This window comes from Hoplias malabaricus, chromosome 3, assembly GCF_029633855.1.
Source record: "Hoplias malabaricus isolate fHopMal1 chromosome 3, fHopMal1.hap1, whole genome shotgun sequence".
NCBI classification, from domain to species: Eukaryota; Metazoa; Chordata; class Actinopteri; order Characiformes; family Erythrinidae; genus Hoplias; species Hoplias malabaricus.
Window position 1 is genome coordinate 60,735,731 of NC_089802.1, and position 13,447 is coordinate 60,749,177.

General features: G+C 38.8%; 1 protein-coding gene across 1 annotated transcript in view; it reads right to left on the reverse strand.

Moving 5' to 3' along the window:
• Nucleotides 1–13,447, reverse strand: part of LOC136692768 (espin-like protein) — a 39,058-nt gene continuing 25,611 nt past the window's right edge. Inside the window, exons 6-10 of the mRNA XM_066666439.1 lie at nucleotides 5,906–6,049; nucleotides 3,973–4,126; nucleotides 3,600–3,745; nucleotides 2,135–2,299; nucleotides 1–2,011 (exon numbers count right to left, since the gene is read on the reverse strand). Coding sequence (XP_066522536.1) covers nucleotides 533–2,011; nucleotides 2,135–2,299; nucleotides 3,600–3,745; nucleotides 3,973–4,126; nucleotides 5,906–6,049 — 2,088 coding nt within the window. The 3' untranslated portion in view covers nucleotides 1–532. The remainder of the gene's footprint in view (nucleotides 2,012–2,134; nucleotides 2,300–3,599; nucleotides 3,746–3,972; nucleotides 4,127–5,905; nucleotides 6,050–13,447) is intronic.

A 13,447-nucleotide genomic window follows, 5' to 3' on the forward strand; every position in this document is an offset into this window, starting at 1 on the left:
GCTCATTGGAACAGTTACAGCGCTTCAGTTTCCTGTAATGATGTGGACACTGATACTTAGATAAACCCTATGGAGAACTGATTAAAAAGGCTTGTTAAGCAGATCACTGAATGCAATACAGCAGTATTGCTTACAAGGGGCATTGAAAATAAAAGGTAAATCAGATCTTAAAGCACCTCCATTTGTCATGGCTGTCTTTACTATAAAAACTTTGCAAGAATATTTGTGAGAAATCATATGATCACAGCTAAAGCAAACTCTCTCCGTACCTTCACAGCGTTGTTGTGTAATGGGAAAAGTATGTGTATCCATAGTGTGCTTTACCATACTTCCCAGCGAGAAAACACCATAAATAAAGTTAATGTAATTCCATATTGTTGCTAAAAAAGGACTCTAAACCTAATCAAACAAAGAATCTGACATATGGTATACAAGGCATACATGTACATTAGTCTTCAGACAAACAAATTTCGTTCATTAAATATTGTACACAAATATATCAAAAATAAGTTTATAAGCCTAGCTGCCCGCATCACTCAAAGTCAAAAATCTCTGCCTCTTTTTCTTTCCAGAAGGCAAAACTCCTGTCAATGTATTTGCAGATCTCATCATTGCTCAGACTGGTAATGTCTGGACTTCTTGTGAGGATATCACCCTCATCTGGAGTTGGAGTCTGAATAATGACTTTGGGCACTGGCCTCATTTCTACTGGTGGGCTTCTTTCCAGATCTCCCACCTCTGGCTGGCTGGATGCCTCACCAAAGAACTTAATCTTGATATCCTCAAAGCCATCCTTCCATTCCCTGTTCCCAGCCTCGATGTCTTGTATGACAGCCTTGTGAAAATCCCGCACCGTCTCCCAGCTAAAACGACCCACATGGTCAAACACCTCAAAGCAAAGCAGGTGCCTCATCTTCCTTTCATCTGCCGAAAGGTCCAGCTCAAGGATGTGAAAGTAACCCAGCATGAAAAGGTCCAAGGTCAGGGTATCATAGTCAACAGGTGCCCCATCCACGCGGGGCAAGAACTGCTCCGGAGAGTAGAGGGCCTGCTGCCGATTGAGTCGCCGAATCTGCCGTGACGGAACAATGGATATCATGCTCCTCCAGTTGCCAATCATCTTGTTGATGGTGCTCCTCTGCTTGAAGAATTGTCCCAAGGAACCATTCTCCATCATCTTTTTCGGAGAGATATCCAAGCTGGCTTTGCGCTGAAACTTGCTTCTCTCAACCATCTCATTGCTATCCATGCTGTGCTTTCGCTGGGCATTTTTGACAGTAACCGCATATGCAGACTTTTTCCAGTGACCAAGAAACAGGACCACAATACGTTCCTTGCGCAGGCTTGTGGTCTCTATAACATCATTGGCTTCATCATAGCCAACAACATAATCTTCCTTAAGCACATCTATTACTGGATCATGAATCTCTGGGGTTTCTCTTGTGTCTTTCTCAGCTGGCTGTTCCTCTTGCACCGACAGCTCTGTACTCTCTGAATCCTCAGTGGCAGGAACATCTTGATTCTCAAAGTTGGACTTCAGATTGCGCACGGATACGCCAAACTCATGTATCTCACTTTCGATTTTCTCTCTCCGGCCACTGGAGTTCTGCCTCTCAAAGCTTTGAGAGAAAACACTCACAAGCTCAGTGTTGGGCATTTTGCTGTAGGGGTGGTCTGTCAGGTTACTCATAAGTAGCGACATACTCTTCACAATCCCTGATATTCGATTACACCACACAGGTAAGGGAATTTGAGTTTCAGGGTTCCTGTACTGAGTATTGACCGTGATGTTGACTATTGGAGCGGGAAGTATATTCCGGAGTTCCTCAGCCAGACGAGCCAGCTCCATCTCATAGCCCTCACAGTTTTTCTGCATGGAGACACTTTTGATCTGCTTCTCTAGGTAGATGAGGTCGTCTTCAGTCAGTAGTTCTCCAAATGGACCCAGAATGGCATTGTGGGCTTGGGAGTACCTCCAGCTGTCCATCTTTGCATATCTATTCCCATTCGCCTAATGGAACCAAATCAAATGCAATAGCAAATCTCAATGATACAAGATGTCTGTTATCAAACATTTAGGATATGGACAATGTTTACAGTTGACAGACACACACAAACTCATAAACATGTTTACCTTCCTTCTCTGAGCCTCCTCATCCAGCAGCCTAGTCTGCAGCTGCCGCACCATCACTTGTCTTTTCCATTCAGCAATAGGCCTGCCCTTCTCGTCATGAGTAGGCACCAGGTAGTCAATATCAGAGAGGTTTGCCTCCTCTGTGGGCAACACCACCATCTTATTCTACAAAGAGATTCTAAAATAAATACAGTATATAGAAATTTTAATAATGTAAATAAACAGAAACTAAATAACCAAGAAATGGAAATGTTATAGGAAGGAAAAACAAAAAAGAAATTACACAGGAATATGCTAAAGTGTATACTGACAAGCCACGATGCTTCAGGGGGTATGTTCTTTGGACAGATGAGACAAAACTAGGGCTTTTTAGCAAGTCACATGAACATTATGTTCCATATGGAAAAATTAAGCTTTCAAAGGAAAGAAAACTTGGAGAAGGCTTGGTTATGTTTGGTTTTTGCTATGTCTGGCATAGGGTGCCTTTAATCTGTGCAGGGCACATTGTAATCTCATGACTATCAAGGCATTCTGGACCAAAACATATTGCCAAGTTTCACAAATCCCTGTCTCAGTCACAGGTTATTGATCCTCCAACTAGATAATGACCAAAACACATAGCTAAAAGCACTCAAGAATAGCTAAGAACAAAACAATACACTTTTCAAAAATGGCCCTTATCAAACAGCTATAGTAAGCATATTTGTAGTAAACTGAAATATGCGTCTGGAGAAGACACCCCTCAAACCTGAGACAACTACAACTGTTTGCTGAGGAAGTGTGGAATAAATTACTTTACGACAGGTGCAGAAGTCTAATTCTGAGCTTCAGGTTTTGCAAAAAAATAGGGTGAAAAGTCCCATAATTTTTGTCCATGCTGTTTTCAGTGGTTTTATAACTATGTAATAAACAATGACAAATGCCATTTATTTTAGTAATTGATCATTGATGACTTTCAGTTTCAAGTTATTTCTGGGATAACTTTTTTTCATAGAAGGGTACCAAACAAATTTCTGTGTGTGTGTGTGTATACACTGATCAACCACATCCTGGTCATAATTTATGACCACATCCTTGTTTCTACAATCACTGCCCATTCACTCAACTCCACTGACCTTACAGGAGCACTTTATAGTTCTACAAATACAGACTGCTGTCCATCTGTTGCTCTGCATATATTGCCCATTTTCACCCTTGTTTTTCAATGTTTAGGATCCCCACAGGACAACAACAGAGCAGGTTGGATTTGAGTTGTAGATCATTCAAAGCACTGCAGTGAAACTGACATGTTGGTGGTGTTTTAGTGTATGTTGCCTTTGTATGAGTAGATCAATCACAACACAGCTGTGCCTACAGTCTGTAATTGCAGAACTACAAAGTGCTTCTATATGGTCAGTGGGGCTTAGAGAATGGACAGTGAATGTATAAACACAGATATGTATGCATAAAACTTGAATTTACGTACAGAGGGAGCAAAGTTTTCTGTCAATTTAGAGTTCTTGAGAGAAGTTATTGATTTCATGTCTCCCAGTTTCATTTCTCCCAGCAGCTTTTTTCCTTTCTCTGGCACAGGTTTGCTCACAGGATTGCTGGAGCTCAGGCTCTTCACCACTGCAATGACATGAACATTATTTATTCCCCTCATATGTTTCCATTCATGTTCTGATCATATTTACACAGGCTGATTAGCATTACTCACTACGGTGGAATTAAGTCATTAAGTGAAATTAAGGGAAGATGAGTCAGTAATGACGTCAGTTCCCATAAGAGACCGTCAGAAACAAAGAGTCTGCTGTACAGTGCATGGGGCAAAAACAGCCCACCTGAGTCTCTCTCACCCGTGGTGGCCATGTGGACATGCTGGACACTGCTGGCCATAGTTTTCTCATGAGAAACAGAAGATGAAGAAGGTGAGGTAAATGAAGAGGGAAGTGGGGGAGCAGGGGGTGGAGTGGGGTAATGAGCTTGGGGTGTATCTTCAGTCTCTGGGTGCTAGATAGAAACAAAAAAGAGAAGTAATGCAAAAACAACATTAGGTTGGTATAAAACAAATAGAAAATTAGCAATAATGACAAACTAAATTTAAAAAAAAATGGACAAGTAGTGTATTTTATTCAATTATCTCTGTAAACTCAATCTTCCCTTCACACTCATGATGTAGGCATTGTGATGCTAGACTATGCTCATATACTGTTTCTACTTATAAACCTATCTTTAGTTTGAAAAGTTTAAGATTGACAAGCATAAATAACAGAAGAAACAGAAATCTGAAACGTAAACTACGGCATCCATGTGTATGTGTGTTATAGGGGAATTGGAAAAATGTGTGCCTGTAGCATTGGAATTTTGCTCATATTTGCTTATATTCTACCTCAGTTCATGTGATCTAAAACAGGCTGCTAATTCTACAAGACCACAATAAAGATTTTGTTGTATCAATGCCTAGTGTTTATTAGCATGATATTTGCTTCATAGATCTGGTGCTATATAAAGAGCAATAAAATGAGAGAAAAATGGTGCAGATTTTTTGACGATTCCATTAGTGACACTATGTTCCCATGTATAAGGAGGACTATCAGGCTTGTTATCAGTGCACAGTTTGAAAGCCCTCATTTGTGATGGTAAGGGGATGCAATGTTTCACATTACATATTTGCTGTGCTCATCTTAAAAGGCACCATTAATGCTAAAAGATATATAGAAGTTACAGAGCAACACATTATCTCATCCAGATTTTTCAGGTCAGGCCATATGCCAGATTATCTTTTACCCAAATTATAACACAACGGCTCTGTAAGAGATTTCTGTCTGAAGGTGCAGACCTGTGATGAAAAAGAGTCCAAAGGAGACCCCAAAATACTGAGCAGCAAAAATCTGACATCAAGCAATATTGAATTTCATTTTCAAAACTACAGCAATCATTCTCCTAACCAGATGCTTACAGAGTAGTGGTAAACATGCCCCACGTCCCATTTTTTCAGAATATGCTGCTGGTGTTAATTTAAAAGAGTCATATATGAATATTTTTTTTTAAAGATAGATAAATAAATCAATAAAATGTATCTGTTTTAACATTAGAAATATTGTATTTGTACACTTTTAAATTAAATATAGGGCTTGCACGTTATTACATTCTCTATTCATTGGTCTTTTGCAAAATGTGCCAACCTCTTTGGACTAGTGAAGTTACAACACACACACACAGCCTGAAATTTATTTTTGGATTGTTCAGAATTTGTGAGGAGGCTGCATGTTAAAAAAAAACTAATTAGAAATAATATACATGTCTCAAAAGCATAATTATTATTGGACCAGCATAAGAGAAGCTTTTTATAAAAGAGGAAGAATTGAAATCATTTGAGACTGAGATTTTACTGGCTTTCCAAATTTATAAGTGGTACCACTACATTTTAATGACAGTCAGGTTTGACTTATTCTCTAACTGGTGGGTGGCCAATTTGCCCCCTTTCCCAGAATCATAATCATAGTGATTATACTTCTTCAATTTAATGATTCATTGGCCAGTGCTGGTTCTGGGAATACAAGGATTAAATTTGTCCTTCACTATTACTGTTTCATAGAATGCAGGTTTGTATGCCATAGTTTGAACTGGATATGAAGTATCTGTGAACAGTAACACAACTTCTGACTATGTACACTCTAGTCACTGCTTCTGCGCATTAGTGTATTCTTCCCACTCAAAGCTCCAAGACCCATACTGCCACGTGTACTTGTCCTAATGACAGAGTTATGAAGTGTTAATGGGGTTAACCTTAAGGCTGTCCATGTCTCGATGTGTTTCACTGATGTGTCTGTAGTAATCCCCTGGGCTGGGCTGCCACGACAGCACTGGCCTCTCTCTTAGCTCCTCTTCTAAAGGGCAGCTTTCCTTCAGACGCTGACCAGCAATATGTGGCTACAGATAAGACAATACATCTTTTAATAACATTTTTAACAAAATCCAAAGTGACATAAACAACTAATATAATTACAAACACAGGGAAAAAATATTCTTTTGTGTACTTAATTCGTTTGTGTATATTTTAGTATAATTTCTGTAAATGTGCAGTTTATGTAACCACCGGAACGATTTTGAGAAAATGACCATCTAAACTGCATGACAACCCCAAAGACACAGCCAGGGTTAAAGCAGGTTTATCACCTTAAATCCTATTCGAACGGGATTAGTTTGACCTGTGGACGTGGGGGTAAATTAATAATTACCTGAGTATCTCAGTAGTAATCATGTCCGAATAGACCATTTCAGTCATTTTTCCGGAGTGTGCTCTCCCGTTTCAGGAAAGATTCCTGAACCTTTTATCTACTGTGGAGATAAACGAGCAGTGAATAATGACCCCAGATTACATTAATCTCGTCCGAATTTAAATGTGGGGTATTACCGCGTCATATCCCGGAGAAAATAAGTTATCGCGGGTTTCCTCGAGAGCGGAGGAGCTGAAGGCGTTTAGTGATGAAATATACATCAGCGACTGAACGACGCACCTCGCTCAAATCCACAAAACAATATTCGGGTATGTTTTGTCCACACTAGTAGCCTCCATACGTGTTATGAACGTGTGTCTTTACCATTAAACGGTCTATAATATTGGTTATAATAACTGTGTGAGGGATTAGTAAAGTTGTTTGCCACCTTCTCGCCCGTTAGTCATTAAGGCCTCATTCTTTTGGTGGGGGGCTGATCTTAGAACAGTTCTGACAGTAAAAACTCCAGTTGCTCTGCTGTGTATGATCCACATTGTGTGGCAGCAGTGTGTGGATCGAGTAGCCCCTCCCATCTGTTATTTTCACCGCGATTTCTTATGCAAATCCACCATAAACGTCTTGTGGGAAAATCACATTACTCCCGATGTAATCCCGTCCGAATAGCGGTTTAACCTGCCTTAAACACAATGCTTAATGGAAAGTATTTTCCTTTCATGCCATTATGCATATCTGATCATTTTCACTCAGTCATAGCAAGGGACAAAGTTTGGGATGGGGGACAAGGAATTTGCAGCACATTTATTAACAATGTAACATACAATACAAATTCAGGTTGATTAGTTATCTACACCACTAGTACTATAGACTTAAAAATATTTTCACATTTTCAGAATCAAAAACAAATCACTCCACAGACCTTCCTACATACTCTCTGCTATCATGAGTGCACTATATACGCAATATAGAGAAATGAAAGACTATATTGTTTTTATATTCCTGTATCTCAAACACTTACAAATACATACATGTCCGCCAACAAACAAAACTTTTCATATGTAGCAGTCTCTGGATGAGAACCATAGCGCTGTAATGACTGGAAATATAAATACTTTGACTGAAGTAAGCCTTAATGCTTTTTTTTCTTTTCTTTTGCTTATATGGAAACAATAATAGTAAAAAAAAATAGATAAATAAAGTAGCATTTAACTTCCTAAATCCTATGAGACAAATATGCATCCCACATATAAAGCCCTCACAATCTTTCCCCATCAAAAGGTTCATAATTGAATAAACCTGTAGTTGTGTATATTAACTTAAATGATACATTTGTAACGGTGGGTGGACTGACGGAGGCAGACGCAAATGCAATAACAGAGTTTACTGAAACAAAAGAAAACCAAAGAACCAAGGAAGACTAACTGAAACGCATGACAAAAATCAACAGTCAAGACTAGATTAATACTAAGACAAACAAAACTAGAGGTAATACAGAGAATGGGGATAAACACAGGACTAAGAAACTAAACACAGACCAAGGGAGCTAAACACTGAACCAGGTCACAAGGGCTAAACAATCAGAATATATACAAATACCTTGGGACTGGGACAGAAACAATTAGAGCAGAATACACTGAGACTACTAAGAACTAGGAAACACGGACTAAACAGAAGAACAAGACCACAGACATGAACAGACATACCCAAGAACAGAGAGCTACAAGCAGACCAGAGAGGTGCAAGCAGACCAGAGAGGTGCAAGCAGACCAGAGAGGTACAAAGAGGCACAAACAGACCAGAGAGGTGCAAGCAGACCAGAGATAAAAAGAGGTACAAGCAGACCAGAGAGGTACGTGGAGACCAGACCAGCACAGCGAGGTATTGTCCACCGAAGAAACACTGAAACAAGGGGGCTTAAATACAAGAGCACATAAAAGAAACACCTGGGAAGGAAAAAGAGAAAGCAGGGCAACAAAGGAGACACAGGTGGAGACACTGATACAAAGTGGGGCTAGGGCGGAACTAAGGGAGAGACCAGGTCAAAACAAAACAGCCATGTGCTTCTCAAGCACATCACCACATTGCATGTTATATACTAAGTATGTTACATTACCTTAAGAAAACCAAGTGTTGTAATATAATCTGAATATGAAGAAAAAATTAAAAGCTTAATTTTTAATGTAAGTTAAAGTAAATAATATATATAAATTTGAACTAACAGTGAACCATTGTTATTCCATTAGCAAATTAGCAAAGTGCTGGAAATGGAAGAATGGGAGTTGGTTTTCTATTGAACTACTAAGCAAAAAAATCAAAGCCAGAACTTGTGAAGGGAGATTTAGTTGCATCTCATATATCCAGCAACTTAATCAAACATTGTATTTCTGCCCATATTGTGCACTAATGAGTACTGTGATATACCCGTTTTGAGATCAAGGGCTTGAGTAATAGTGGTCAACACACTGTCCTTTGCACATTATGTAAACAGTATGAGACAAGCTGATGATTACAGTACAAAGGACCTGAGTTGAGGGGTTAAAATCACTGCACTGAAGGCAAATGGCAGAGTGCACAGCATGGAACCACTTAAATCAGCCTTAATGAACCCGCAATATCCTAATGGAGTCCATGCAGAATGCATATCAAATGTGCTTCTCCAAGCACTCGCTACACAACGCAACAACACACATACACACACTTGCAACATCAAAGGCACTGCTGATACGCAGTAGTATGCTGTTGTTCCTCATCTCGGCGTGGTGGTCCCTCTCGTTTCCTCTCACACAGCACTTTGATGTCCAAACAGCACGAAATACACTCTGACACAGCCAAGGAGAAACTTCCCAGAAGTTGTGCAATTCATAAATAGATAAACGGGAGGAGGGAAACATGGGTACGGCAGGTTTTAGAGAAACAGAAATAAGAATCTCATCCCTTCCTTCCGTAACCTTTTCACAACAGTTCAACCTCCCCGCTCACCATCATCTGCTCCTGTGAGAGGCTTTAATCAAAGCCAGTGGACAGCGCAGAGCATTTGGTTCTTATTAGGCAAACCTCGCTTCTCTGCAGTTAGAGCAGTGGATGCTAGAACCCTACAGCCGTCCCATTCTCTCTGCACCTCGCAGGCCACACAGGCCTTGATAAGAGGAGATTAAACTAAAGGATGCAGTGAAACCCTTGAGTAAAACCACCATGTATTCCACATGTGGCCTCAATGGATAGATGCTTACAGTGGGATCATTAAAGACAGCATTCTGTTACATTGGAGAGGTCAGAACCTCCACAGAAACCAACCCAAATCAGGTCACTTAACTCAGTGTTATAACTTATTTTTATTGTACAAAATGAATTTCAGAAATGTCTGCAGGTGTTTACTCATAGCCCATCAGCATCAAAAGTGGAGAAGGATTTCATTGGATGCCACATGTTTTTGGAAGTACAAGGGACGTATGTCATTGAGATTTTAATCTGATAGTTTATTCTTGTGTTTAACCTTGTTTATATAGAAAGATTGCGTTAGAATTTTTTTTTGCGCCATACACAGTATAAATGTAAAATGTAAATCTTGCTATTTAATTATATATAAATAAGTACATAATCATGAAGCTTATAATCCAAACTATATCTATGAATTGTTTGCCTGTCTTCACACATAATGTATATAAAACCAACATAAAAAAAAAAAAGTCTTAAGACCACCCACTTTTGTTAACATTTAACCAATATATAGCAGCTTAAATTTCCTTTCCACCTCAGGTCACAAGGAACTGGTGCATCTCAAAGTGTTTAAATTTAAGAGGGATGAGTGGAAATGCTGTGGAGTGGCTAATCTAAATCCTCATTCTATAAACACATGCTCCACACTGATCTCATAAAACCCATGCTAAAAACAGACCTACTCGATGAGGTGTGTAGACAGCATATACACATTCTTTCCATATCATCACTTAAAACATTCCTGCATTTCTTTTACACAGTCTGTATTATAACAGTTTGTGGACTGGCATGTATCTTTATTCTTTCTGGCTTTTTTCTCTTTAAAAGACACACAGACACACACACACACACACAATCAAAATGTTCATATGCAGAGTTTCCGAATAAGAAAAGCCAGAAGGTTGCATTGACATGAGCTTCAGTTACAGTAACACTAGTACGCTCTTTAATCACAGCTATGACTAACATGCTTTCTGTTTATTTAACTTCTAGAACCTACCACTATTTCACAAGCTAAAAAAAGAAGAACCTAGAATTTAAGAAGAATTTTATTTTATATTTTAGCTGGTTTGTCTTAACAATATTATAAATGTGAAGTAAAATGAGAATTACAATAAAATATTATAAATTAGAAACTGCAAACAAATATTAATATTAAATATAAATAAAAATCATGGGTTACATTTATTTAGAGTGTTCTCAGCTTCAACATGGTGTCTTGGTATAGGAGCGTCTCAGTTGGCCCTGGTGGTTAATCAGGCCAGTAAGATTACTGGAGACAGACAATTATCATTACAAAATGTATATACACCCTTAAAAATAACTTCTAGAATGGGCTCCATAAACAAGCTTGTTTGTTTAATAGATGTGTGTGTGTGTGATGAAACTTTTAAAGGTTTTTTAAAAAATCATCACTCAAGCCAAAGGTTCTTTAGTCATTTAAACGTTCTTTATGGGACCAAAAGTGGTTCTTCTACGGCATTGCTCAGAGAACTTTTTGTAGCCCCTTTATTTTTTAGGAGTGCACCCAATCCACAACTAAAAAGGCAGGTTAGGTCTACAATGATCAGTCCCACCCACTTGCTTTATTATTCCATTTTCTGCCATCAGGCAGGAGACTTAAGGTTCCACTAGACAGTAAAAATGTGTATAAAAAACCATTAGTACCCTCTGCTGTGACCATAATAAATAATTCCTCTACATAGTCTATATTCACTACTGATCTAAGTGTTTTTATGTACTTGTTGTATATTTTTGCAGCTGTATGTGTTTGAGTGCCACACTTCCAAAGACAAACTTCCATTTTATGTAAATGTCATGGAAAATAAAATGGTATCTGTCTATCTATCTATCTTCCTAAAAAAAATCAGTATGATGCTAATATTCCTAGGTTCTTGTGAAGCTATGAAATCTCTTCCTGATGAAGTTGTGAAAGCTAACTTAGAAACTACCATCCATAATTGTCAAGTTATATTCAATCCTTATAAATCCTATGACAATTCATAGCAAATTATGGATAGAAATAGTTCAGTACATTATTATTATTATATATTTATTAATTAATAACATGCAGTTCATAATATTTCAATCAACACTGTGCAGCTGTCACTAATAAAACAAATGTTTCCAACATTTAAACCATGCTGGGTCTGTATGGATGTGTACAAACAAATATTTGATTAGTTGAATTAAAGCATTATGTGATAGGAAACTCTGCTACTTACAAAACTTGTTCACTTGTCCACTTGAGGGTTATCCACACAGTGTATGGCTGACGACTCACCGACACACAATCTGCAGAACAAGCCCAGCGAGCGTTTGACACTCTCAGCAGCATCACAACCACTGGTGTGCTGGCAGCGCAACCAATAAACAATAAACTCTGATTGGGCAATGCCCTCAATAATTTACACATGGATTGGATGGCCAGCCATGACACTAATGGAGGATTAAGCCAATAGTCACATGCAAACAAACGGTAGCACTATGGAAAGGTAGCAGCGGAAGGGGGAAAAAAAATCAGCTGAAGAGAAGCGACACTGTATCTCCTCTCTCAGCTGCTTTTCTCCACTCCTTGGCACAATTCCAACCACACAGCTAACGTGTCAGGGGCTTCTGCAAATCTTTATTAATGGAAATAATCAGTAATCAATGGTGCAAGGATCCTGAGAGTTTAGGCTGGAAGGACTCAGTATGTTCGAATTTTTGAGACAACCTCACTATTAGCCATTACTGCCTGAAAAAACAGATGACAAAATTCTTGGGCCAATCAACTCATCCAACGCTGCCAATTTTATATGGTGTTGCATCCAAACTCAACACTGAACTTACTCTGTGTATGACTTGACAATTTAGGATCAGACACAGATGCCAGATGCCAAAGGGCAATACATGGAAAACAAGCATTTCCCTAAAGTCAACTGTGTCAAAGTAATAAAAGTAATTCCGCTGGGTTAAGGAAATTCAAAACTGTGATAAACGGTGATTTTTCTCCTGTTCGAACAAATAAGAGAATCTCTCTCAATATATCATTGAAAAATGTGTAAATATATTTATTTTATATATTTTAGAACTGCATTCTGAATCTAGTACAGGCTACGGATCAACTTGGTCTTGGCAAATATCAGATTTACTTCACTTTCCACTTGACCCAATGAGTCAAGACAGGTTTAGTGTCTGAAGTGTGCATTATAACTGCTTCATTCTAATCAGGGGCACACTGCATCAGGAGCCTACTTGGAGTCATTGGCCTCAGGGCAGGAATAAAGTCTGGACCAAGCATCAGTCCATCACAGGCCATCACTCACTGATGTTGTGGACACTGGAATTCTAAGGAATTCTAAGTTTTTCTCTCACATATTCACTTAATTGAGCTGTTGCATCTGGTATATTTGAGAAATTAAAACATGCTTCTGTTTATCTCTTGTAGCCCACCTCACTATTCCAAATAAACTACAGAACCAGTCACAGGATCTGCTGTGACACATTCTCTAGTGCAGCACTTAATCCCAAGAGTGCTTTTCAAGTCACATTTCCTGAAATTCATGGGCCTTGCACTAGAACACGCATGTTCCTGGAAGAATTTTTGACACACTTAACTGTGTGGTAAACACCATTTAGTGCCAAGTTCACAGCACTAAGGTTGAAACAATCTGAACATTCTTGTAATATGACTGCAGGCCTGATGAGAAACATGCTTGAAGACTCTTCTTCAATAATTAGGAGTATGTTTAAACTCATAAAAGTGTCCTTATTGCCCTCTAGTGGTTGAGTTCTCACAATGGACTATAACAGAAGCACAATACGAAAACATCAGTTCCATTTCCCAGCATAATTCAGCTTTCATGACAATGATAGGTGCTGCCACAGGACCTTT